Genomic DNA, 25363 nt, shown 5'->3' on the forward strand with positions numbered 1-25363 from the left:
TGTCCTTTGTCCTTGGTTGAGTTGGGACTATAGTAGTTGTTTTGGTAAGCACACATCAAGCATGCACACACAGTGCCTTGTCCACCGCAGCTAATGTTGAATAATCAATACTTCCATACCGGTGGTGTTAGCATTGGTAAGGACGCTGGTATTTGTGTGAAGATCCTCCCACTTTCTGCTAAGGATCTTCTGGAGATAGCACTGGTGATGGCATTCTAGGTAGTCCCTGTAGGTCACCCAACCTTCACAGGGTACCACCAGCTTCTTCCTTTTCATAAGAAAGGGCTGTTATAGCCACTCATCTTCAGCAGAAGGGTCACAGTTGTGAATCCTGACTAGAGACTGCACTGCACATAGACACCAGAATGTGCCCAAATCTCTGAGAGAGGTAAGCTTAAAATATACACTTTACCTCTGTTTCCTGTGGTTAGCTCCCCTCTCAGTGTGCTGGCTTTTGTGATTGCCATTCGTAAGGAACCCTTCCAAGGCATCATGAAGGGCTACTGATTGTAATAGGCACAAGATGCTTAAAGGTAGTTGCTATGGTTGTATGATGAGGTCCCCTTTATAGCTCTAGCTCTAAGTAACTTGTCCGGCACCACACAGGAAGAGTGTGGTAGAGGCAGGCTCTCTTGAGTCCTTGTCTAGTGTCTTACTTATAACCCTGAGACATCTTTGCACTCTGAGCTCTGTATGGTCCCTGGCTTCACAATATTTTAGCTGGAGTATATTTAAGAGCTAAGCAAGATACCTGGTTACCTTTCTCCTCAAAGAAACAAACAATTTACCCAGCCCACTAATCAACCATACAGAGCTCAGGAGCCCTATGCCATATTTAAATCCCCCATGCTTAAATACATGCTTAAATAAAGATAAAAAATCAGGATGAGGGCTTAGAAAAATGTAGTCATTTAGATATATTTTCAGAGCAGGCTTTAGCCATTCCAAGCAAAAAGGTGTCTTAAGTATATTCAGGTGTCTTAATTACAAAACAATGTTGGAAACAAACCCAAATTTGTAGTGTCTGTTAGGCCTGTGCGAAGCAGCTAATATTCACTTTGGATTCGGATTCAGCTGATTCAGGGGACAGTGATTCAATTCGGTGATTTGAATCACTGCCCCGAATTGATTCGGTTGAATCTGATTTGGAGATTTGGCTGCTGCCCAATATCCGAATCAGCCAGGTCCATCCCCCGCCCACTCTCCCAGCTCGGCAATGGCTGCCCTGCCTGCCCCAGCTCTTGGCACTTTGAAAAAAAAACACCCTGGCTCACCGGGTACTGCCAGGTGGGGGGAGGGGGGGGGAGTGATCCCTGCTGTCCTCCATTGCTCCATGTGGCATGGGGGGGGATCTGCATGAGCCCACCGACCCCCCCCCCCCCCAACGGCTGCCCTGCCTGCCATGGCTCCGGCCCTTTAAGAAAAAAAAACCCGAGAAAAATCCCCGCACTCACCATTCCTGCCAGTGGGGGTGATCCCTGTTGCCCCCCCCCCACTGCCCTGCACCACATGGGGGGCTCTGCACAAGCCACCTGAAGCCCCGAGGCTGCTGCAGGAGCGGTGAGTCCTGGGGCTTTTCTCTGTTTTATTTTTCTTAAAGGGCTGGAGCTGGGGCGGACGGGGCAGCCATGGGGGGGGGGGGCTGGCGGAGCAGGGAGAGCTGGCAGGGGCTGGGGGCTGGCAGGGGTCTCCCCATAGTCCTGGCCCCCATTCCTAGTACTTACCAGCTCCAAGTCTGGCTGTAGCTCCCTGCTGCAGCCACTGGGGACTGTCTGAATCACCAAATCTTTTCCAAAGATTCAGAGAGCTTTGAATTGATTCAGACCTTTTAATTGGTTCCCTGATTCGATTTAGATTCACAAATTTGGCAACTGAATTGGGCCAAATGTCCTCCAAATTGAATCATCACCAGAAGCTTCACACAGCCCTGGTGTCTGTCTAGTTGGTTAATTAAAAAGGTTTTATTCAGTTAGAACGTGTGAGGAGTACATTATTTGATTCCTGGCAGTTATGAGAATTATCAATGATGTGCCCATTTTAGATACAACTCTTTATCTAATTTGCCCCTTCTTAAAAATAAATGGGCTTGCTGGATCTGAATCCATACGTTACAACTTTTTTTCCTGGTTTTACCATTAGTGAGCAATTGGCTCTATTTCAATACCCCATTGAGTTTTGATCTGTTTTGGATCCAGATCTGAATCCAAGTATCTGTTTCTTTTCTGTGTATAGGAAGAAACATTAAACATTCTATTTTTGTATGTTTGTATAACTCCAAGTCCAAGTAGTTTTTGCGATATGAATTTGAATGGGAACATGATTTGCACTTATATTAATGATTTTTTTTTACATCATCACTTTCATATTTTCAGTCCTTAGGTGTTATTAACTACAGCATTCTTGAAATGTTGTTCTATAACACTGATTTTACCTAGAAATTTTAAAGTCTAAATTATAGTTTTCTTTTTCTTTTTTTTGGTTTGGGAATTTCCTTTTAAATGTTTTTTAAGTACTATTAAAAATGTAAGTAGATGTCAGTTATAAAGATAAGTGCATAAAAGTTTATGGGCTGATAAGAACTCAGTGTACATGGATTTCATAAACAGAATGAAATGTCATAAGTTTCTCGAAGACTTTAGAGGTTTGAACTGATCACAGTGGACTTAAGACTTTCTTTGGCATATTGGCCATCATTATCAGATCCTGCTCTAATGTGGTTTGTCCCTATGTGTGCAATGCCACCTACTGACTTCCCAAGTCTCAATTTGGTTCCCCGTTGTTCCATAATTTTCCAGCTTTGACAGAGCAACCCACCAATCTGTTTTTCACAATGATGGACTCTCCTATGGTCTTTCTCTGCATTTACATTCATATACTGAATAACAATGAGCCTGAATTTGTCCTACTTATAGTGTTGATGTGGACATGGAAACAGCGATATGCAGAAACCATAATGGCTGCTTATAGATGTCAAAAACTCTGGTGCTTTACTTTAAACTCTATGTGCCCCTGTGCTGAGCCCAGCCCATGCACAGAAGAGGCATTGCGTTAGTTGGACCGGGTTCACCTAATGCCTATATAGATTGTATAGGTTTAGTGGGGCCTTTTTGAAGCTTGTATCTAATAGCTGACTGAATCAGCTATTAGATAAAAGCACCAAAAAGCCCAGTTGAAGTGCCCAATCTATACAGAGGCTGCAGAACTGGGTCTGCCTCTTCTGGTAAAGCACACTTTTTTTTCTCCCACATCTGTCAATGCCCAACAGGGCTAAATGTGGAGGCCTCATCAGCATTTAACAGCTATTACCAAACAGGGATGGCCAGTAGGGTTTTTTCAGCGCCTGTCTCAGCGGTACACAATGTCCCCTTATCTTCTGTAAATCGGAGGGTGGATGTACAAGTTAGACCCCTTCTATACATTAAAAAGGCCCATAACTAGATGCTATAATGCTGCTTTCTCTCCTTCATAGTAGAGGAAGGAATAATGAGCCAAAGGGAGCAACAAAGAGTGCTGTAACCACCAGGATAGCAAGATGCTCTGAGGTAAGTCTCATCTGCTGGTGAAATCCTTCCACATTGTATAAAATATTCATTGGAGTAGGACCTGCAATCCATTTTCTCCTAAGCAGGTGTGCTAACCACTAGGGTATAGAGTCATTTTCTCTGTGTAGTTCAGTGAATATGCATTTATACAAAGTGAAACAACATCATCAAGATAAATTGAGAAAATCTTGGCTGAGAGAGCTCTCTAGCTTAGGTACAAGACCTGGTTTCAAATACCTGCTTCAAATCAAGTGGAGGAGTGATCTAAAGATAAGTTTATTTCTTTTCTATTCTTCTGATATACACTTTTGGGACTGCCACTGAAGGAATTTATTTGCATACATGCTCAGGTGGCAAATTATTCAACCTCACATGCTTTTAAGTGAAGGCTAAAGTGCAGAAAGTTTTGATTTGTGAGATGCTATTTGCTCATGGCACTGCATTGATAGCCCAGAGACAGTGACCCTCAAAGCCTCATCAGTCACCTTGCTCATGCCTGCCAAGGGTTTGGTTTTACAGTTACATCAAGATGACCAATGTTATGGGCCAAAACATTGACTCATCACCAGCGATCACAAGAGGTGAAATATATTAAATTTTGTTAGTAGTTTTATGTACCTTGACTCTATTATTACCAACAATCTGTTACTTGAGGCTGAACTGAATATCTGTACTGGCAAAAAATCAAGTATCATGAGCATGCTGAGCAAATAAGTATGGAACAATAAACTGATCAAGATCAAGGTATACCTCACTTTGTCACAAACACCCTTGGGTATGGCTGTGAATCCTGGGCCACATACTTTGTTCAAGAAAAGTGCCTCAGCAGCTTCTACTGATGTTGCCTTTGCCACATTCTAGGAGTTTTCTGGTGGGACAGTTTCCCATGCTGAGATTGTGGAATGTGCATTCATTCTCCCCAAAGTCAGTGTTGACTTCAATAGCTTGGTCATATGTAGAGATTGGACGATGGCCACCCAAGGATTTCTTATATGGATACCTATTTACAGGAAGAAGACTACATGGGTGTTCTTATCTTTGCTATAAAGATGTTTGCAAGAGGATATTAAGGCAATGAACATTGAGCAAAATGACTCAGAGAAGATACCTGAGGGTCAAAGCAATTGGAAACAGTTTATTAAGCATGGAATTAAGGCTTTTGAGGAAAGAAGAGTCCAACATGCAGAGGAAAAAAGAAACCTCAGGAAGAACCCTGCACCACATTCAGGATTGTTAGATAGGAACGTCAAATGTGATAAGTGCGGAAGGGACTGTTACTCAAGAATTGGACTCTACCACCACACTCACAAATGTTTCATTGAACTGATGCCTCACTTGGTGCAATTCTATTCTATTCTGTTCTCTATCAGGAGACAGACAGATGCCTACCTGCCTACTTACCTTTTACAATCCAGGTAAGTCTCAGATGACTGGGCTATTAAAGGCTCTCTCCTTCTCATGTGATCTTTGCAAGACTTGACCTAGTAGGTGTATCCTGAGAACATCTGTTAGACTGGGCCTTACAGCTGAGGTAGGTGGGAAAAGACCTTGTTCTGCTAGGCTTAGGTGTCAACAGTCTCCTAACTAAAAGGCCTCCTCTGTGTAAATTGCTTTGCTGCTTTTCCATAGAAATTAAAGTTTTTCTTTCACGTCTTCTTAGTCTAAGTTTTTCAGATGAGTGATTGTAGGCCTAAGGCTACAGAGGCACAATTACAGTAGCTGGCAGAGGTTAGGGGTATGTTCTTGACCTTTATTCAGCTTTGTAAAATGTAGTGGCTACCGTATGTAATTGGTATAACAGAAGATTTGTAATTAAAAAAAAAAAAAGGTGTCTGTAAATGGGGCATTTGCAGGGAGGCTTAAAGTATACAATATAGTAGATAGGGACTAAAAAGTTTGGAGCCACACTCCACCTGTGAATTTAGAGGGGGAAAAGTAAGAAAGGAGAGCATTCCATCTACATATAGAGAGGAGAAAGGAAGAAAGTAAAGAGAAAAAGAGAAAGCATGCAAGAGAATGGGCTAGCTGACCACAGCCCAGAAGAAACCGTCTAAGGATGGTGATGTTACTGTAGAATGAAGAACTTCTGGACTGTCTGGCAACAGACCGGGGCATACTTATATACTTATAGGTGGTAGTCTATAAGTATATAAGGGGTGTGCACTGGGAATGGGGAGAATGTCTGTTCACCGGGGAACCCCATGGGAAGGCTAGGTCCAACAGTCACAAACCCTTGGAAGACTGTTTTAGGCTGGACAAAAGGAAAAACTTCTTTACTGTCCAAGTCCCCAGGGCCTGGAATAGACTCTCCCCAGAGGTGGTGCAGGCATCTACTCTGGATTCCTTTAAGAAACACTTGGATGCCTATCTTGCTGGGATTATTTGACCCCTGCTGACTGCCTGTCCTTTGGGCAGGGGGCTGGACCCAAAGATCTTGCAAGGTCCCTTCCAGCCCTAATGTCTGTAGAATCTATGAAATAGAGTTGTGAGTGACACCTCACTCAGAGACTGTGGGTTGGTCAGATCTTTCTGCTTTGCTTTGCTTTTCCTTCATTCCAATAACTCCCCTTTTCAGTAGAGATGAACCTTCTTGTGTTTCAGGGAGAGAGAGGTCAGGAAAATAAACTAAGAATTTTGCTGAAAGACATCTGTCTCTGAGAAGATACTATAAAAGTTGTAGCATCAACAGTAAAAAAGTATGGTTTCCTTTAGTAGGGGAAATGATCTGCAGCTCTACTAGCTCAAGTAAGAGAATAGGAGAGTAAATAGCTGAGATTTTTTGGTTCCTAGGTGAGAGTACAGGGATGGTGTTAAAAGAAAGCACATTACAGAGTAAACACTTTGATCCAACTCAGAGGAGGAAGGGGCCAAGGCCATTTAAGGGGGAATATTTCAGGTGGTTGTCCCCACTTAATCTTCAGCAGGGTAGTTGCTTCATTTGCATAACTGTTGAGATGAGGGAGTGGTGTGGTATGAGTTGGACAGGCCTACTCAAGTCACCATGGAGTGGGAGCCCAAGCTCAGTGAAAAAGCTAGCTCACTGTCTCCCCTTATTGGTTAACTAGAGGCTCATATGAATTCTGTCAAAGTTAAGAACTACCCCAAAGTGGTAAAGGGGAAGTTAAGGAGCCCTGTACAACATGCATTTCTTACTTGAGGTTAGAAAAGCCCTAGATATATACTTTGAAGGCTCCAAACTAATGACTCTAACATATGTAGGGTGATCCTGACTACTGGGGAGACACCCTGGTTTAGTCCACAAAGAAGTGAGGCAGAGAAAAAAATTAGTTCTTAGCAAAGGAACAGAGGGCTATCTTGAAGAGCTAAGATGTCTTTGTGGCACGTAGGCCAGAGGTAGCGCTAAATTCCCATGAACGGCATGCTGAACATGCGGGAATCTGAATCCCTGGACACCCTGACATTAGGTAACCAGGGTGTTGGCAGTGCTGCTTGATTAGCTAGCCAAGCAGGGCATGAGGTCTGTTTGGAGCAAACAGACCTTCAGCACTTAGTAAATGCAAAGAAGACCTGAAACAAAGCTCTCACTCTTCTTCCTGCACCTTACTGTAAGCATAGGAGGATTAAAGATTGCATGTCATTTAGGTTCACATAGCCTTCTGCATATACCAAATATCCCTCTGGCTTTAATTTGCTGGGTTTTTAAAATTTTGATGGCCAAGCCCATTTATGTTTGTGTGTGCGCTCAGGCTCTGAAGGTTCAGTATAGGGTCAAAGTCAAGAGTGGTATGCAGATTGGGTTGCCAATTTACAGACAGTGGGGCATTGTATGAATTTTTATTTGTAGCAAGGGAGCATTCAGGGAAGGAAACAAGCCTCTTGTGCTCTTTGAAAATTGGCTTGTAGCTTAGGAGTACTGCCAGAAAAAAAAATTAGTTGCCTAGTTTGTCTGGAGCATTAGATTCAGCTCTCTGCTCACTGTTAAACAGGCAGGAGTATGGGAGCTAGCTAGGAGGTTGAGGCATTCAAGATTACTTTGCAGGAATTACAAATGAACTTGGCCATCATCAATTTCATATTCTCAGTTGTGCCTCTCTGGAGGTGGTATTTTGAACTTGGCAGTTGGTTGCATCCCTGACTGGCCCGGCCTAATTTATTACTATGGACAAGTCCAAGAGACGGAGGATATATTGGGTGTTGAATAATCAGAGCAGTAGTTTGTTGATGGAAGGATCAGATGGCTATTGGACCTGAAAGCTGGTTCAGATATACTAGTGGAGAATCAAGTCTAGAGTTTCCAGCAATTCAGTGGTGAGCATTGGACCTGAATGGAGGCTGGCACCCTTGGAGAGGCTATTTTGCACATGTCTATAACAGTCTATAAAAGCAAAGAGCATCATGGTGTTGGGCTGATACTAGAGAAATATTTCCCACCTATAGAAAGTGTGTTCTAGAGTGTTAATATGGTGACCTGCTTTGATGTCAGGAATGAATGGAGGTGTCTGTCTAAACTACTGGGTTGGGAATATGCTGCCTAAGGCATGCAATGTGCATAGCAATTTGTCATGTATAAGGAACAGTGCGGGGTATAATCATGAATATTATTTAGGTTTTTTCATCATCTCCCAGTACTAGCAGTGCTCATTGTTTGGAGAAATCTAAGAGAAGTGTTGGCTTTGGTATGGCATGCAGGACTAGCGAGTGTACCCTCAGAAAAGCATGAGCCAGTTTGAAGTCGGCAATTTGGTATTAATTCCTGTAGGACAGCTGCTGAGTCACTGATCTATCAGAAGGTTCAGACCCCTAAGAGGGGCCAACCCATCACTGGAAAATCTGGGTTTTCAAGCTGTACATCTGTCGTATTGAGGGCTGCTGGCAGAGGCCAACAGTATGATCTAACCTCAATCTGTCCCTGATTATAGAAGACATTGGAAATAAAGTCAAGGTCTGAATTTGCAAGCACTTTATTGTGCACTTAATTAACTCGCATGGGAAATGAGGTTGGCAGGTATATCACAACTAAGCTTCAGCACTGAGGCCATCTCATTGATACCTGAACTACTAGAGATTCAGAATTAAAGAGCTACCAAAACAGTGTTTGTCATGATGGCCACTTTCACCCCAAAGGTAAGTGAGATCTGGAATTTTGCTGGTGGACCATAAGGGGAGGCCTGAAGTCTTTGGAGACTCAATGTCTCAATGTTTCTTTTCTCTATGGGAAACACAGGATTAGACAACTTAGAAGTGAGCTGCATCTTGGGGACAGGCTGGCAAGAGAGGGTTATTGTGTAGCTGGTGTGAGACCTATACCCCTGAGTAGACTTAATTAGATGCTTGGTGCAGGAGAAAGGCATACACAGCAGCATACCAGAGTGGGCAAGCAGGGCACATGGTTCAAGGGGAGGGACACCAGGATGGGTAGGGAAGAATGCTTCACCCTGGGGCTACTCACTACAGCCTACCGTGCCGTTTCCTGCCTTGTCTTGCTCGGCCAGAACTTTTTGGCTCCAGGAAGCAGAAACCCAGTGCAAGGCATTCTGGAAATAGTTGTAGAGCAGCAGTGGAGGTTTCTGTTGCTTGTGGGGGAGAACTGACCTATATTTTTTGCTGCTAAATTCAGCATTTTTTTTTGCCTCTGGATATGGGCTTCAGTAGCCAAAAAATGGAATGGAACTCATACCTGAGAGTAAGGGGGATTTGCCCAAAGTGCATTTTTTTAATGCCTCTATGCATACATCACTCCTACCAACTGTTAAACCTAACCTAACCTGTATAAACCTATGATATATTGCTTAAAATATACTCTTGCATCTTGAACCTGTATATGCCATGCTGCCAAAGAGCATGAATGAAAATATTCTACCACGCCAATAAACTCTTTAACGGCTAGGGGAATCTTTTACTGCTTAACATGCAGTGGAATGACGACAGCACAAAAACATGCATTCTCAAGCTACGTTCTCTGTCTGGCTGAATTCAACTATTAAGTTAACTGCGATTTACATTTAAATTCTTTAAAAATTTAAATGGATTAAACCAGTTACCTTTTTCTGTTTTACTTTGGCAAAAGGAATGTACATTTCAGATGCAAATGAACACGCTGCACCAAACTGTCTGCCTGTGTTAGCATTTAACACTTGGGAAATTCCAAAGCTCACAATGATGCAAATACCAATAGTTTATAAAATATATATTTGGTGACAAGCACCCAACTGTACAAGAAGCATTCATTCTTACTTTCTTTGTGCTGCCTTTTTTATATTTACACTGCTATAGCAAAAAAACATTTTTATCATGAAAGAAAGCATACCAGCTACATTCAAGTGATTATTTTATTATCATATATTTTGTTTTACAAACTTTCCTGAAATTCAGCAAGAGCACTACACAAAGCCATACTCTAGCACAAGAAATGTATTGCATGACATGTGCAGGCATAGCAAATTAGAGATAAGAACAGGACAGAAAAAAAAAATTTGGAAAACTTTTACAAAACTGGATAGTAATACTGATTAACACTGAGTTATAATCTTACTTATAACAGAGCTGGAGGGCTAAAAACACATTAAAAATGCCTGGGCACTTTTAGAATGGTTTGGTGCAGATCAAGAGTGCACTAGTAATCGCAGTTTTGTTGTAGGCATAGGTAACACAGAAAATAAGCTGATATTATGCATATAGCAAACCTAACTTGTTTGCAGTAAGGCAGTAAACTAGTAGTACTGCTTCCTTGGCACTTAGTGATAGGACAACAAGTATTTGGTTTAACTAAACTGATAAACGAGATATTTCTATTGATGTAAAATCTACATTATCCCTTTGAACCTTTTAGTTTTACAGTATTTATATAATCATCCAATCCACTCTTAAATGGCACATTGACTAGAAGATGCTTCATATAGTAGTTTAAAACAAGATCTTAAATAAATAAAAAACTCAAATGTTAAAATATGATTTGGGTATAGGTACTAGTTCAAAACTTCTAGTGATGTCTTTTACTGAAAACAAGAAGTCTGACACATTTTAAAGAATTGAATCTCATGTTATAAGCCACTTAATGGGTTTTCCTGAATAACAGCTGTTTATTAATACAGTTATTTCTTTGAAGAAATTTCACATTTGGTAACACTGAGTAAAAGATCTGGTAAAGTTTTGCACCTGAAAATTCTGTGACAAACTGAAATTTGGTCTAGCAGATCACATTAAATACATTTTCCCTCATGGAAAGCCTGTTTTAAAGAAGAATGAATTCAAATTTTCAGTTACTGTCCTTGTATTAAACAATATGAACACCAACTTAGATGGAGCTCTTTTTCTCCTTTTTTAACAAACCGTCTACAATGCCATTTATATTATAGATACCAAACTTAATAAACATTTTTCTTTATATATAATGATGTAACACTTTAAAATTAACTGGTTTAAAATATTTTACAAAAGACGTCTTTGTTACATATGAATTATACAGCACTCGAGTATGCAATAATTTGAACATATACACATTTTTATATTTCACTTAGACTAGTATTTTGCACCAAACATTGGTGTCTACAATTCTAACAATCCTCAGATAAAAAAAGTTTTCTGCTTTTTTGAAAACAAAAATTACAAAAATCCTTTAATTACAAGGATCTCTCACTATAACCTGAACTAAAATATTTTTGATTATGTATTTTGCATAAAGAACTTTAAAAATGGGTTTACATACAAAAAAAGGATAGCTTCTTTCTCTAAGAGTGCAAATTATCAGGGATATTAAAACATCAGACCTCTTCCCCACTGAGACGGTTAAAAATTGCTGCCAATCAAAATCTGACTTGGAGTAATTTTTTTTTTTTTTTAACCAAAAGTAAGCCTCACTATTGTTTGCTATTGAGAGTTCCTTTCCCTTGATTTAAAATGTAACCCTTTTTAATATCCATTTTAATGAAAGTATTTGCATAGAGCAGCTTTGTATTATTTGTAAAGAACATTTTAAGTGTTTTAACACAAGATAAGGCACATGTTTTTCAGCAGTAATATTCTAAAACTAATCCTGAGAAATCACACCCCCTTTGACCCACAATTCCCTCCCTCCCCCAAATCTACTTCTTTTCTAACTCTGTTTACCTGAAGAAAGCAAAACAATAACATAGAATAAGGAACCCTTAGATGAACTCAATTCAGAACATTAAAAACTCTGGATAATAGTTTAAAAATTCTGCAGACACAAACTTAAGTCGAATTTACTAAAAGATGTATTGGGAAAAAAACAAGCAGCCAGTAGCACTGTTGATGTTACCTAAAAGTTCATGGAATATAGCTAATTAATTTATGGTGAATATTTTTCAGAAACAAGCTCCTTTGAGAAACAAGGTAGCCAAGTTGTGAGGCACTTCAGGTTAACAGTAAAGGAATGCAATGGATCTGTTTTATATAAACCTAAAACTACATATCATATCCTTGAATTATGCTTGTATTAAAGTGCTAGAACTGGAGACCTAAACCAAAAGAAGTTAAAATATCAAATAAGCAATTAAAGAGCTTAGTATGCAATAAAAGTAACTGCTTTTGATGCTTGTAGATTTAGAGCTTTTTAATTTTTTTAAAATAAAGTCTGAAAAAAATTCAAATGTGAAAAGATTTTCTCCTTGACATTACAAATCACGTTGTCAAAGTGCCCAATTTTTTTTCTCAATAATAAAACCATTTGCCTTATCTTATGTTCTACAACATGATGTAGTATGTCCTTCATATGTAATCCATATTGTAACACACATTTTCAGTCTGATGGAAATCAGCATATGTTCACTTTTAGGCAGATTATAATTCTAATTCCCACCCTCAGAATGGTAGGTCTTGGATTACCTATCCAAGTGGCAGATAGTGCAACCAACCACAACCTCTCAATATGTATTTTAATATTTAAAGCCCAACACCTTTAGCCTGATGAAGTTCTTCTTCACAATTCAATCTTCCACCAATACAAACCAACAAATAGGTCAATTAGCTCTAATTTACATAAATCCACTGGATGCCAAGTCTGAGAAGGGCCTGGGTTCTGTGGGATGATGAAGAGGCTGAAGGTGTGCAGTAGTCTGTGTGTTACTGATCACATTTAACTGAGGGGGATATGCTTCATTTAAGTTTCCTCCATTGAAACCGTTTTGGAACTGGAAAAAAATATTACAGTAGTTAGTAAAAAGCAATTCCTTTCTTTAAAGAAACCCCTATGACTAGGGTGACCATACATCCAGGTGTGGCTGGGACAATCCTACATTTTGTAGGCTGTCCCAGCACCTCGTCCAGTTGGTGAAAATGGAAACAAAAGTCCTGGATTGGCACCACCCTGCCTGCACTCCCTGGCCTGGCTCTTTCTGAGCAGCAGCTGGAGGCAGGGGTGTCTTGGGCTGGGCACTGTTTCTCCTGCCTGGGGCTGGGGGGAAAGCGCTGCTGTGCGTGTGCGCTGCTGTACATGTGCATGTATAGCACTGGGCGAATTTGTATTCTGGTGCCCTTTGTCCTCTGGAGCTGGAGGTGGGGGTAGGCTGGGCGGGGCACTGCTCCTCCTGCCTGGGGCACAGTGTCCCAGATTTCCTTAAAAATAATATGGTCACCATGCCTATGACATGCTTTGAGATTCACACAGATAGCATTAAAGATTTGTAATCCTAAAACTGCAAAGATTATGTCTGTACTCTCAGCTAAGAGCTGAGGTATACAGGAAAACCAGGTTAAGGTAAGTACTGCACAAAACTGGAATTTCTGATGAGTAACCTCACAAGGAGTTACTCAGGACTCTAAATACTTGAGTCTAATAGTGACTATTGTATTTAATTTGTATTTCCCAAATGGAAGAGCCATCTAGCAATTCTAAAATTAGTTCTGATGCTGATGAATTGATTAAACGCCTGAAGTATTCAAATACTGTTGAATGGTGGTTGATTGGTGGGTGCCATTCATGAACAATTCTGAAATCAAATCCCTTTTCTTCAAGGTACTCTGGGAAACTTTTTTTTTTAGTTAAGAGACACTTAAAGAGTTCCTTTTTCTATAAATATATGAATGGCAAATGCCATATTTTTAATGGAAAAAAAGAAAAACCTTTCATACACTTTAAATCTTCTCAAGACTAACTCCTTAAGACAGTGAATACTCCCTAGAACTGAACATACTGCATTAACAAACCAAATGGTGAAATCCCGATTCCTGCTCTCAAATGAAATAGAAAGCACTACAATATTTAGAGAAATGAAAAGTTATACAAAATTCTTGGGTGATCCTAATGTTGCTGAAGTCAAAGGTAGATTTGTTGCTAATTAACAAGTGAAGAATTAGGCATACTGAATGTTCCTACAGATCGGATTTGTAACATAATTTTCACTTGTGGAATGCACAGTCCACCTCAAATTTCCTCATCAAGAATGCTACAATTAAAATCCAGCTAAACACCACATGCTGAGTGCATGTGACTGTTTTCAGCTTCTACAGTACTCCTATAACTGTGCAGTCAGTCCACTTCATGAACTGGAATTTGTTACACTGACTATAAACTGTACTTTTCCTTGAATGAATGATGACCATATCTATCTGACAAAGCCAAAAAAACCAAATGGCCCTCATCAGTCTTGATAAAATGCATTTCAGCAATTTTCTTTAAATACATTTTACTTGTGGGATTATGTCAATCAGCTGATGAATATTTCCTGTCCAAAACAGTGCTCCATTTATAGAAAGAAAATAAAGCAAACAAATAAAAAAAATCCCCTCAATTCTTTGTAAAGAGGCCTCATCTAAGCTTTTAAGTAAAGCCATAAAATACTCAATATACAAATCAGGCATATGTTTGGAAATTGCTTTTCTAGCTAAGACCATTATTGAGATGTGATGCTAAGTCTGCATTTATTTTTGTTCTAATGGATACAGACAGCAGCTGCAGATTCAGCTTTTTAATGCAAAAAATTACAGTGCCTTTTGAGGGGTGTAGGTTGTAGCCGTGGACACTCCTCCAGAGAGACAGACTGCACGTTTGAAAGAGCCACCTGGATACCACATGAAGAACTGCTGCAGTACAGAAGAAAACCCCCCACAAATCGCACACTGCTGGTTATGACATATCACCCCTCCCTTGAACCTGTACGGAAAATCCTCAAACAATTGCAACCTATACTAGAAAGAGACCCTATTCTTAAAAAGATCTTCCCAGAGCCACCCATCCTAGCCTTTAAACAAGCACTGAACCTCGCCAACCTCATCACCAGAAGCAAACTTCCTCAACCCCAGAACACACCAAAAGGATGCAGACCGTGCCATGACAAGAAATGCAAAACCTGCCAACACATCTCCACCACCCCCACAATTACTACACCCCACAACAGAGCCACCAGCATGCCAGGATCTTACAGCTGCACCTCTAGAAATGTAATATATCTCATCCAATGCACCAAATGCCCTGATGGAAGATATGTAGGAGAGACCAAACAACAACTACACACCAGAATGAACGCACACCGGAAATCCATCAAAGACAGAAACACCCAATTACCGGTGGGGGCACATTTCTCACAAGACAACCACTCTCTCTCCAATCTCTCAGTCCTGATCCTCAAAGGAAACCTACACAACACATCCCAGAGATGAGCCTATGAACTCCACTACATCAACCTCCTGGATACTAAAAATCATGGACTAAATATAGACATGGGATTTTTGACACGTTATAATCTGCCTGGCAACTGACTCCCCAGCCCAGCCCCTGGCTTCTTTACTTTTCATTCCATCCAGAAAGAGCACACACCAACAGCTGAAACTTCCTTAGCCTGATGAAGGGTTTTTGAACCCGAAAGCTTGTCTAATAACTATTCTCCAATTATTTGGGTTGGTCTAATAAAAGATATCAGATTCACCCAAGGAACCGTGTCTGCCTAATGCCTTTTGAGATAATTTATACCATCGATCCGTTATTCCAGCTAGAAAAGGGAAAATTCTCCTGGGTCACTTCCCTTTTCCTCGGTATTTTCCTTTATGTTTCTCTGATGATGTGATTACTTTTTCATATTTGGATGGGTCTGTCAGATTTATCTGAACAGGTAAAAATAATTAGTTTGGGTGAAGAATGATAAAGAAGAGAAAGCCAAAAGGGTACTGATCAGACATAACTTTGGAACCACTATTAAGGGTTAGGACACAATTTTTTGTAAACATATACTTTGGTTCAAACAGTAATAAAGGAAGTTCTATGGCTGTGCAAGAGCTAGTCAGACTTCTCTTTTGCCTTATAATCCATGAGTAATATAGGCATGGAAGGATAGAAAAAAATTAATAACCATGACTCTCAACCTCAAATGAAATTTTACCTGCTTTAGTATATCAATCAATTCTTTTCCTCTCTACAGTGAACATATCTTATATATTTAATTTACCTTTATAGTTCTGGTTTGCAATATATTCTTTATAATTACTACTTCAAGTGTACAAACTATGCCTTTATTTCCTATTTCTTTCATGCAAACACAATTATTTGAAATCACTCTTTGATGGCAAGAAATCTAGTCTCCATGTTACAAATATATTTAAAGCTGGGTTTACCCTGGTTGTTCTACATCTCCTCCGATGTAAAAAATATATTATGAAAACATAAAAAAAATCAGAACATGATAGTTTAACTCTTTCCAGAGCTAGCAGCATTATTTTTAATACATAAAGCCATATGTTTGTTCTATGCAAACAAATATAGATCAAAGTGGATATGGTCTATTTGATCAAAGTGGAAAATTGACACATTTTTCATTTTATGTATGCATATTTATCAATATAAAAATAAAACGAAAAACCAAAAACAGTGGTTCGTAGCAAAAATCCCTCTCCTGTGTGCTCCCACAAGTTCCAGTCTTTCAAATTCTTGTGTATATGGCCAATTCTGTCTACTGGCAGAACCAGGGTCATAATTACTCTCCTATCTCATCAAGAAATTTGATGCTCCATTAGACCAAGTAGCACAGGGAGGCAGGTAATTCTACAGCCCTCTTCAGAGGGCCCATAAAATGGTCCCACCCTGTCTTTGCTGGCAATGTATCTTGTTCTTTATGTAGTGCTACCTTAAAACCTTCTACAAAGTTTACTGTCCTGGTACCTAAATCCAGTTCTGTGGTACATGGACCTGCAGAGGCTGAAGACACTGGATCTGCCTTCCAATAAAGAAGTAAAAGATACCATATCACAAAATGTACTTTGTTAATTTGTTCTAACAGCCAGGCTAGTAGTACTATTTCTATAATGGTACATAACATGACACTGTGTTAGTACAATGAGAACCCAGTATGGTATTCTGCCATGAAACATGGAAGAGGTAAAACTACTCAATATGAACAAACAAGGGAGAATAATTTAAGTTGTTAAAAGTTATATTGTGAGAAATGAACAGCCTACACATAAAAAATGAAAATGTAAACTGTTATTAAATGAAGTTGAGACTGGAATAATTCATGTACCAGTATTACAACTGTATAAGAAAGAGGTACTATACAGGTATGGATTTTGTGTAAAGGACAATTCTGCATAGGAACACTTCTCATGGGAATAAACTTGGATGGGCCAGGGGATGTTTTCCAGGCCTAGTACCTGGGGCTCTGAAGGATTAATACCACTGGCTGGATTCAGGCATAGTGCAGCCAAATGCTGCATTGACTTTCTCACTGAATTCTGCCAAAGTATGTTCAAGAAAGGGAATAAATGAATTTTGGTCTTTTCTACTGTCCATATTATACTAGTTTGATTACGAAACACTTTAGGTAGTGACTATACAAATTTGCAATTTTTAAAACAAGACAACTATTTTAAATCTGTATTCACTTTTTGGTTTTGCTTGCAAGAAGTGACATAACTAGTGAGGCAATGGGGAAGAGAGAAAAAAGTGACTGTAGCCAGCAGCTTCACATTCACGTTTGGTCGTGAACCAGAAGTTGCCATTTGCGCTTTGTCCTGGGTGCCTGGGCACATCCCTACACTGCTGCTTGCAAGTACCATAAATGTCAAATATGTCTGCTGCACTATAGTCAGATTTTAATAATCTTTTCACATTAGTTTAGTTTTTTGGAAGTTGCTTAATCTAAATCTGTTTGCTCAGAATCAGAAACAAAATTGCATTTTAGGGGCAGCATCTTAATATCAGTGATGTTCATGTTCTGCTCTGAACCTCATGTATTATCATATTCAGTGCCATTAATGGAATATTTACATTTTGTTTTTGAGTACATGCCTAATTTACTTAACACTTGTTAATTTTCTTACAGTCCTTAACATTGACGTCAACTGTGGTTAACAGACTACTTGGATTTTTATAAACATATTTATAAAACTTAATTCTTAAAATATTTCATGTGTAAAGCATAGGCCACATATATGCCAGATTCTCATCTTAAGTAAATGTGTACTATTACACAGCTTGAAAATTTATTTACAATACGTTCACATGTGAAGGAGGACAACAATCCATGATCCATACACACTTTATATGACACTGAAATCTATTAATATCATCTTTAAATTTTAATTTTAATCTGAACAGTTAAATACTGATAATATAACCTTTTCATACGTGCTATGGAGGTCTAAGGATTTAAGGGGCATTTCATGATAACAACATTTGCCAGGTAACTGTGTTGTCAGTGATCTTATTTTCTTATAGCTATTTTGCAGGGAAAGCCTTAACTTCTGCTACTCTGCCAGTTTCCCTCAAACCTAATTCCAGGTATAAGAAGATGGTTAAGTGAGGTTTCCCCTTAATACTGCCAACTGAGATGTCAGTTGGGAAGGTTCCTGTGATGTGGACATGGAATTGGTACCTGGTACAATGTGTGCAAGTGCATTTCATGCTAATGAACATAGGATATAATAGCTTTCATTCATTCCTAATCTCTGTGATTTAATAGATTTTATACCTTATAAATCATCTAGTCCCCTGCTAAAAACAATCAGAAAATTAAGGGAATTTAAAACATCCCCATTTCCCATACCTTGTGTAACAATGCTTGTTGACTTGCCATCATAGGATTATACTGCATTTGATCCATACAGTTGGGTTGAGTTTCTGGTGGGCACTGGTACATAGACACAGCACCTGCATAACATGTTTGAGGAGTCAGCATAACTGGTTCAGAATTTATTCCACACCCTTGATTCTCAGGGATGTGCTGTAAACAATTGAGAAAACCTTCCAAGGTGGAAGAAGCAGGATAGGTTGATCCATCAAAGCTTCCTACAGGGAAGTCTATTTGGGTAAAATTAGAAAGCTGTGGCACCATGCCTGTGGGTTGCTTGTAAGGAATAAACTCTTGTCTACATGCATAAGGTGCAACGTTGACTTCCGATTTGTAAGTGCACTCTTGTGTAGTTCCATGGGTGCCAGGAAATGCATATTGCTCTGGCTGTTGTGAACAGCTAAGAGGTACACTACTGACAGAATTCCAATTTGAGAACATCCCGTTGACCTGCATGTGCTTCATTTTCTGACACAGTTGTTGCTGATGTTGTTCTACCACTTGTTTCTGGTGTTGATGAAGTTGTTGCTGGTCAAACTCTTGCTGTACCAAGCAGCTGGCATTCTGAACCATGGGCTGTTGCTGATGGCAACCTGAATATAAGAAGTCAGTTTTATTATTTAGGGAATCTTGAACATATGTCAGGATTTCATCAGTTATGTCCATGTCTCCAATATCATCCACACCAGAAAATTCTGTTTTTAAAAACTCCTCGTCCTGCTGAATGCATTTTATATCTTCAAAGTCAATACCCAGACTTTTCATGATGCTGTACAAATCACTGTTTTTGTTATCTTGAAAGAGCTCTGCATTGTTTTCAGGCAGTATGAAGTTGCTTTCTTGGGGGCACTCAGTTAGCTCCTGCTTCAGGATGTTATTTCCAACTGGTAAGAGATTATCCTGCCAGCTGCTGCTGATAACATTGCCCAATTCGTCCCTGGCATCTGTAAAGAAGCTTCTCTCAAAGGAAAGTTTATTTGACGCCGGAGGGCAGAGATACACAGACTCATCTTGCCTTAGCATGGCACCCAGCAGTGAACTGGGATCAACAGATTCTTTGTGTAGTGTAGCTTTGGCAGCAGCTCCTTTCCCAATGATACTTTTCATCTTTGCCTGAGAAGGATCCATTAGACTAGGCACTGGGAAAGTTACCTCATACAACACAGCCTCACCAGTGGCAAACATAAATGGCAACTTCATGTTTCGCTTCCGTAGATGCTCTGCTCCTTCTTCATCTCTGAAATTAAAACACACATATGGTACAGTAACTGGAGTGCTACACTAATTACAGCAAAAGTTTAGTGCTACTTTTGTCCCTTGCAATTGAAACATTAAAAAAGCTAACTAAAACTCAACTTCAGTGGGTAAAATGAATAACAGATTATGAAAGAGATTAAACTGTAATGCCACTGTACATTTCCAAATCTTATATTTACATAATAACATATTCCATGTTTTTTCTATAATACTACGATTTGAGAATGAACATTAGTGCACAATATTCTGGCAAAATTGTTATTGATTGGCTAGATGTATGAATAATTCAGTACTGAACTGTCATTTTTCCCCTCACTTTCCAGGAGGAAGTGCTGAGTTTCTATGAATGATGTTAAAAATATAGTTAGTACTGTACCGTGAAGCTAATGTCTATAGGTAATTGTTATGTCTATGCAGCTGCAGTTGGATATCTTCTTTTCCCCAGCCTAGATAGTGTGAAAATTAAAGGTTGGGTTGAAGTACTGTTGTACCTGGAGCCTTAATGGCATCTGTCATGATCAGCATTACATATAGCTTCAGACAATCAAGAGAGAAATGTATCAAGAGTGGAAGTACTGCAATGATTGTTTCAACACATTTAAAACAATTACAATAAAGCCTTCTGCTTCAGGACAGAGAGCACTTCATTTCAAGCTGAACAAACCTCCCCTGCCAAATCCTTGCTTAAGATCTACAATTCAGATCACGACTTGGAAAATTTCAAATAAAGGATGTGGAGAAGCTTGAGAGAGTCCAGAGAAGAGCCATGTGCATGATCAGAGGTCAGGGAAGCAGACCCTACGATGACAGGCTGAGAGCCCTGGGGCTCTTTAGCCTGGAAAAGCGCAGGCTCAGGGGTGATCTGATGGCCACCTACAAGTTTATCAGGGGTGACCACCAGTATCTGGGGGAAAGTTTGTTCACCAGAGCACCCCAAGGGATGACGAGGTCGAATGGTCACAAACTACTACAAGATCGTTTCAGGCTGGACATAAGGAAGAATTTCTTTACTGTCCGAGCCCCCAAGGTCTGGAACAGCCTGCCACCGGAGGTTGTTCAAGCGCCTTCATTGAACACCTTCAAGATGAAACTGGATGCTTATCTTGCTGGGATCCTATGACCCCAGCTGACTTCCTGCCCTTTGGGCGGGGGGCTGGACTCGATCTTCCGAGGTCCCTTCCAGCCCTAATGTCTATGAAATGATACTGTCATTATAGAACAACTACTTACGTAAGAGGCCTCTGTGTTGCTATGATGTAATCCGGTCTTCCATTTTTGTAGACAAGGCGTGCATTTGCCTGTACCCAGGCCCATCTATTTTCTTTGGTAAGAAGTCTAAACACTGTCATGCCACTCTCTCCAGTTTTTATCACTAGAATTGATAAGGTCAGACTTACTTATTTCAGTGCAATTAAAAAACAATGAAACATAGAATTATGTTTATAGCACACTGTGTGAAGAGCAAGTTTATACTGAATAGTGGTAATTATTATAGTGTAAACATATATCCATATTATAGCATTATGTTCTCAAAAAGGCCATGGAGAAATGAAAACTAAGCCCATTTGACCCCAGGAAATAAAACTAAATGATATATTGAAAGCTTACTTGCCACCATGCTTGACATCAGTTACACATCAATATATAAAAGCCAAAGCACAAAAATAATTTCAAGAAATCCATTAAAGATTGAGAATACCCCATATGAATCATTGTCCATTATTTCCCCAATTGCAGGGACCACTAAATACAAAAACAAGTATATGAAAAAGCCTTGAGCTAGTTTACAGAGAAAAGGCAATTGTAATGATAAACATGACAGAACGTTAGCTATTAATTCAGATTGTGTCGTGCTTTAATTTATATAGCACTGGCACGAAAACAGTGGTACAATAGTGAGCAGCTTAAATGTAAATTATTTGAAGTCTCCCTCAAAAATGTAACTGCTATTACTTTTCCTGCAAATTCCTTTAAAGTATACCCGCACTTTAATTATATATAAACTGCCAAAATAATTGCATCATCAATAACTGCATTAAAACTGAATGAGAAAATTAAGTTAAAAAGAAAAATAAAGTTTTAAGAGCTGTAAAGAGAAAATAATGTATTATAGAGAACACTAGCACTGGAGAAAGTCAATATGGAGCTCCTCACTTCACTACTTCCTAGAACCTTTCATTATTAGATATATTAAGTCTCCAAACATAGGAAGTTCTAAAAAGTTTGGAACATGGTTATAAACTCCTCCAAGACCATTTCAGGCTGGACATTTTCACTGTCCGAGCCCCCAAGGCCTGGAACAGACTGCTGCCAGAGCTGGTGCAAGCACCTACTCTGGACTCCTTGAAGAGACATTTGTACGTTTATCTTGTCGGGATCCTGTGACCCCAGCTGACTTCCTGCCCCTGGGGCAGGGGGCTGGACTCGATCTCCTGAGGTCCCTTCCAGTCCTAATGTCTATGAAATCTATGTTTCTCATTAGTACCACCATTTTCAGTCCTGGTCTCAGACACAACTGGAAGTAATCAGTAGTTATCTTTGAATATCTTCACTTTCTTTTGAAGTTTTTAGTTGGAGTGACTAAATTGATCACTAAGTTCTTCTCTAAGGCTTCCCAAATTTGTAATATCTGTGGGTGCATCTACACAAGATGCTTACTGTGAAGTTACCTAATTAGCTCCACAGTAAAGCGTCACTGCCAACACAAGAACTGCTATTAGGCCAGAGTAAACTGATTCACTCTGTCATAGGATAGTACTGCCCAACACAAAGACTATTCTATGGAGGAGTTATTTACGCTGCTGCACCGTATATGTAGACAGTGACCAGGGCTGGCTGTAGCCCGAGGGTGCTACAGGGTGGGATATCCTGCTGGACAGAACTGCATTGTAGCACCGTTGAGCTCCAGCCAGACCATCCACAGCATGCTGAGCCAAGCAGAAGCAGCCCTGGCCTGGCAGGCTGACCCCTCAGATTCCCCCCCAGCCAAGGCTGTGTTGCCCTGGATCAATGTGCTGCAGTCCTGGGTGCTGTGTACTCAGGAGCAATAAACTGCAGCATGAACTGCGCTGGAGTTTATTGTGTTCCATTAATATTCATGTATAGATGTGTCCTGTATGTACCAACTCTAAGTGTACTCTACACAGACACTGAACTATGCAAGCACAACCTGGGAAGAAGCCCACATCTTTGTCATCTCTCATTGACTAGGAGTAAAAGACAGATACCAGTTTGCTCTACAACTAATTATGAACAAGCAGGGTCACAAGAGTTTTAACTATATGCAAGTAACCTAAAACCAACCAGTAAGGACATTAAACATTCTTTCAAAAGACAGCAACAGTAAAAGTGCGTTTGCTAGTAGGGAACCTCTTAATGACACCTCCAAAAGCTTCCAGAGAGCACAATATTACAAGTACCAGAAACAAAGGACCAAAAGAAGTTCACCATATCACTGGTTGACATTAGAAAAAAAAGTAGTATACTTCTCATCTTAAACAGCTCTTGAGCAGAACACAATAACAGAGATTTATAAAACATGAATAGACATCTTTAGGGATTAATTTATGTTAAGAAAGCTAAATCAGGATCAAAGAAAGCACTCAGTTTAGTCTCTGACAGGAAACCTCTCTTAAAATTAGTCCTTCTGCCCAAGGGACATTGTTGAAATAGCAACAGTTGAGCTATGAAGAAGAGGAAGCGTGAACAGCAAGATGTGACAGGAACTGGGCCATTTAAATGGAAAGGTGGCTAGATAGGAATATAGAATACTTCTTCCAGCATCAACTGTTACATGTAGTAGGAAGACATCTACATTGAAAAGTATTTATTTTGTTAATACCTAGATTAATATGGGCTGTGTTACACAATTCTTCAGTATAATACAATCTTGGCTTTGTTTTAGCAGCCTGCCTTACCAGCAATGAATTACACTTACTTCGGACATGATTCTCAGCACAATAAAGCATATCAGCTGCATGAACAAACTGATAACCTGTTCCTCTCATGCACAACTCTGCTTCAGTATATCCCAGAACAATTTTCCCTCTGTAAGACAAAAAGGAAGACCTTCAGTTCTATTTACTGAACCCATTCACAGTTTAAACAAGGAGTAAACCTCCTGTAGATATAATATATTACCTATAGCAAGAGAGGACAAAAAGATTTACAACAGACAGCATGCAAAGGTGTGTCTATAATTTCTATTAAAATTTCAATAAAAAGATTTCATGATTTAGCTATGCCATTTTTAGTACATAGAATTAGGGCCACAAAAAAGCTAGCATGTTCAAAAACAGAGGCTTAAAATTAAGTTAGGTACTTAACTGCAGCGTTAGGAGCCTATGAATATATTAGTGGTCAAATTTCTGGCAATACAGGTTGCAACTCCTATTTACCTTAGTGTACATTGCTGGGTTTCTTGGTCTTTTTACATAGCAAAATTTCTTATTGCTATGTGCCTAAATATGTAATTAGATAGCCTAACTTTAGGGGGAAAATGTGCTCTCAATTTTCTTACTTAGTCTGACAGGTATTCAAAATTCTAGGCAACTTTCTTCTAGTAAATACTCTAACCACAAATATGCTGTTTTTGTTAATCAGTAATCTATGGGCCCTTATGTTGTAATGAAGAAGTCACAGAGATACTCTTGTTGATTCTCCTTCAGCGGGCCAGAAGCCACTTCAGCCCTGGTCCCATTAAAACAGGAAAATATTTTAAGCACCTCTTTCATCTAGTAATTAATTAGATATCTTCTGCCATCTCCAATGCCCAAAGACACACCAGTCACCTAAGCTCCTCAGTTTAGGAGTGGATACGCATTCTGCTTACTAAGTGTAAAACAGTTGTGTAAGAAATAGCCATAAGAGTTAAACATAACTATGTAAAAGTCCTTTTGAAGGGTGAAAAAGATGCAAATCAGGGATGGGAAGGAAGAAATGAACAAGCAGTAATTGTGAAGAAGCTGGGGGGAGGACAGGTAACAATGAAAGGTGACAGGGAAGGGCAGTATGGGGCAGGGACTGGGAAGGAAATGAAAAAAAGAAGGGAAGCAAAAGAAATGCAGATACAATGGAAAGACAAGCAAAAGGAACTGACAAAGAAAAGGAAAAAGGGACATAAGAAAAGGAAAGAAATGATTTGGCCATAAGAAAAGGAGATTGTGGAAACTGAAAGATAAATACAAAGACAAATGGGGAAAGATAGAAACGTTATGGCTCAAATTTTTACTCGTATACCTACTTTTCTCAATCAGTATTTTGAGGAACATGAAAAAGCTTGCTGGAAAATGGTGGACAACAACCTGACTGCATTGTGAAGTCAAACTCAGATGGCCAATTATAAATGAAGAGAAAAGCCTAAAAGCACAGGAAATCTTAAATTTGAAAAGGAGGGATGAGGAGAAGCCAGAGGGCGCTTTTTGGCAGGAGTGTGAGAAACTTAATGGAATTTTTGCTATGCTGATCTGTCACCTACTAATGTAGTTGTCTTTTGTTTTGTTTTTTAGAGAGAATCATTTGGAAGTTGGTCAAACACACTATAAAAAACAGATTTCATTTGTTTAATTTCTGTACCATTTTAATTCATAG

The 25363-nt window shown here is 39.5% G+C and overlaps 1 protein-coding gene across 4 annotated transcripts in view; it reads right to left on the reverse strand.

Moving 5' to 3' along the window:
* Positions 1–9814: 9814 nt before the first annotated feature.
* The window catches only part of AHR (aryl hydrocarbon receptor), a 101203-nt gene continuing 85654 nt past the window's right edge, over positions 9815–25363 (reverse strand). For all 4 annotated transcript variants that reach the window (XM_059728947.1, XM_059728946.1, XM_059728949.1 and 1 more), the window contains 4 exons: positions 23712–23821; positions 21005–21146; positions 18494–19754; positions 9815–12652 (listed from right to left, as the gene is read on the reverse strand). In XM_059728947.1, coding sequence (XP_059584930.1) covers positions 12497–12652; positions 18494–19754; positions 21005–21146; positions 23712–23821 — 1669 coding nt within the window. In that variant the 3' untranslated portion in view covers positions 9815–12496. The remainder of the gene's footprint in view (positions 12653–18493; positions 19755–21004; positions 21147–23711; positions 23822–25363) is intronic.

The sequence above is a fragment of the Alligator mississippiensis genome, chromosome 5, assembly GCF_030867095.1.
Source record: "Alligator mississippiensis isolate rAllMis1 chromosome 5, rAllMis1, whole genome shotgun sequence".
Lineage (NCBI taxonomy): Eukaryota > Metazoa > Chordata > Crocodylia > Alligatoridae > Alligator > Alligator mississippiensis.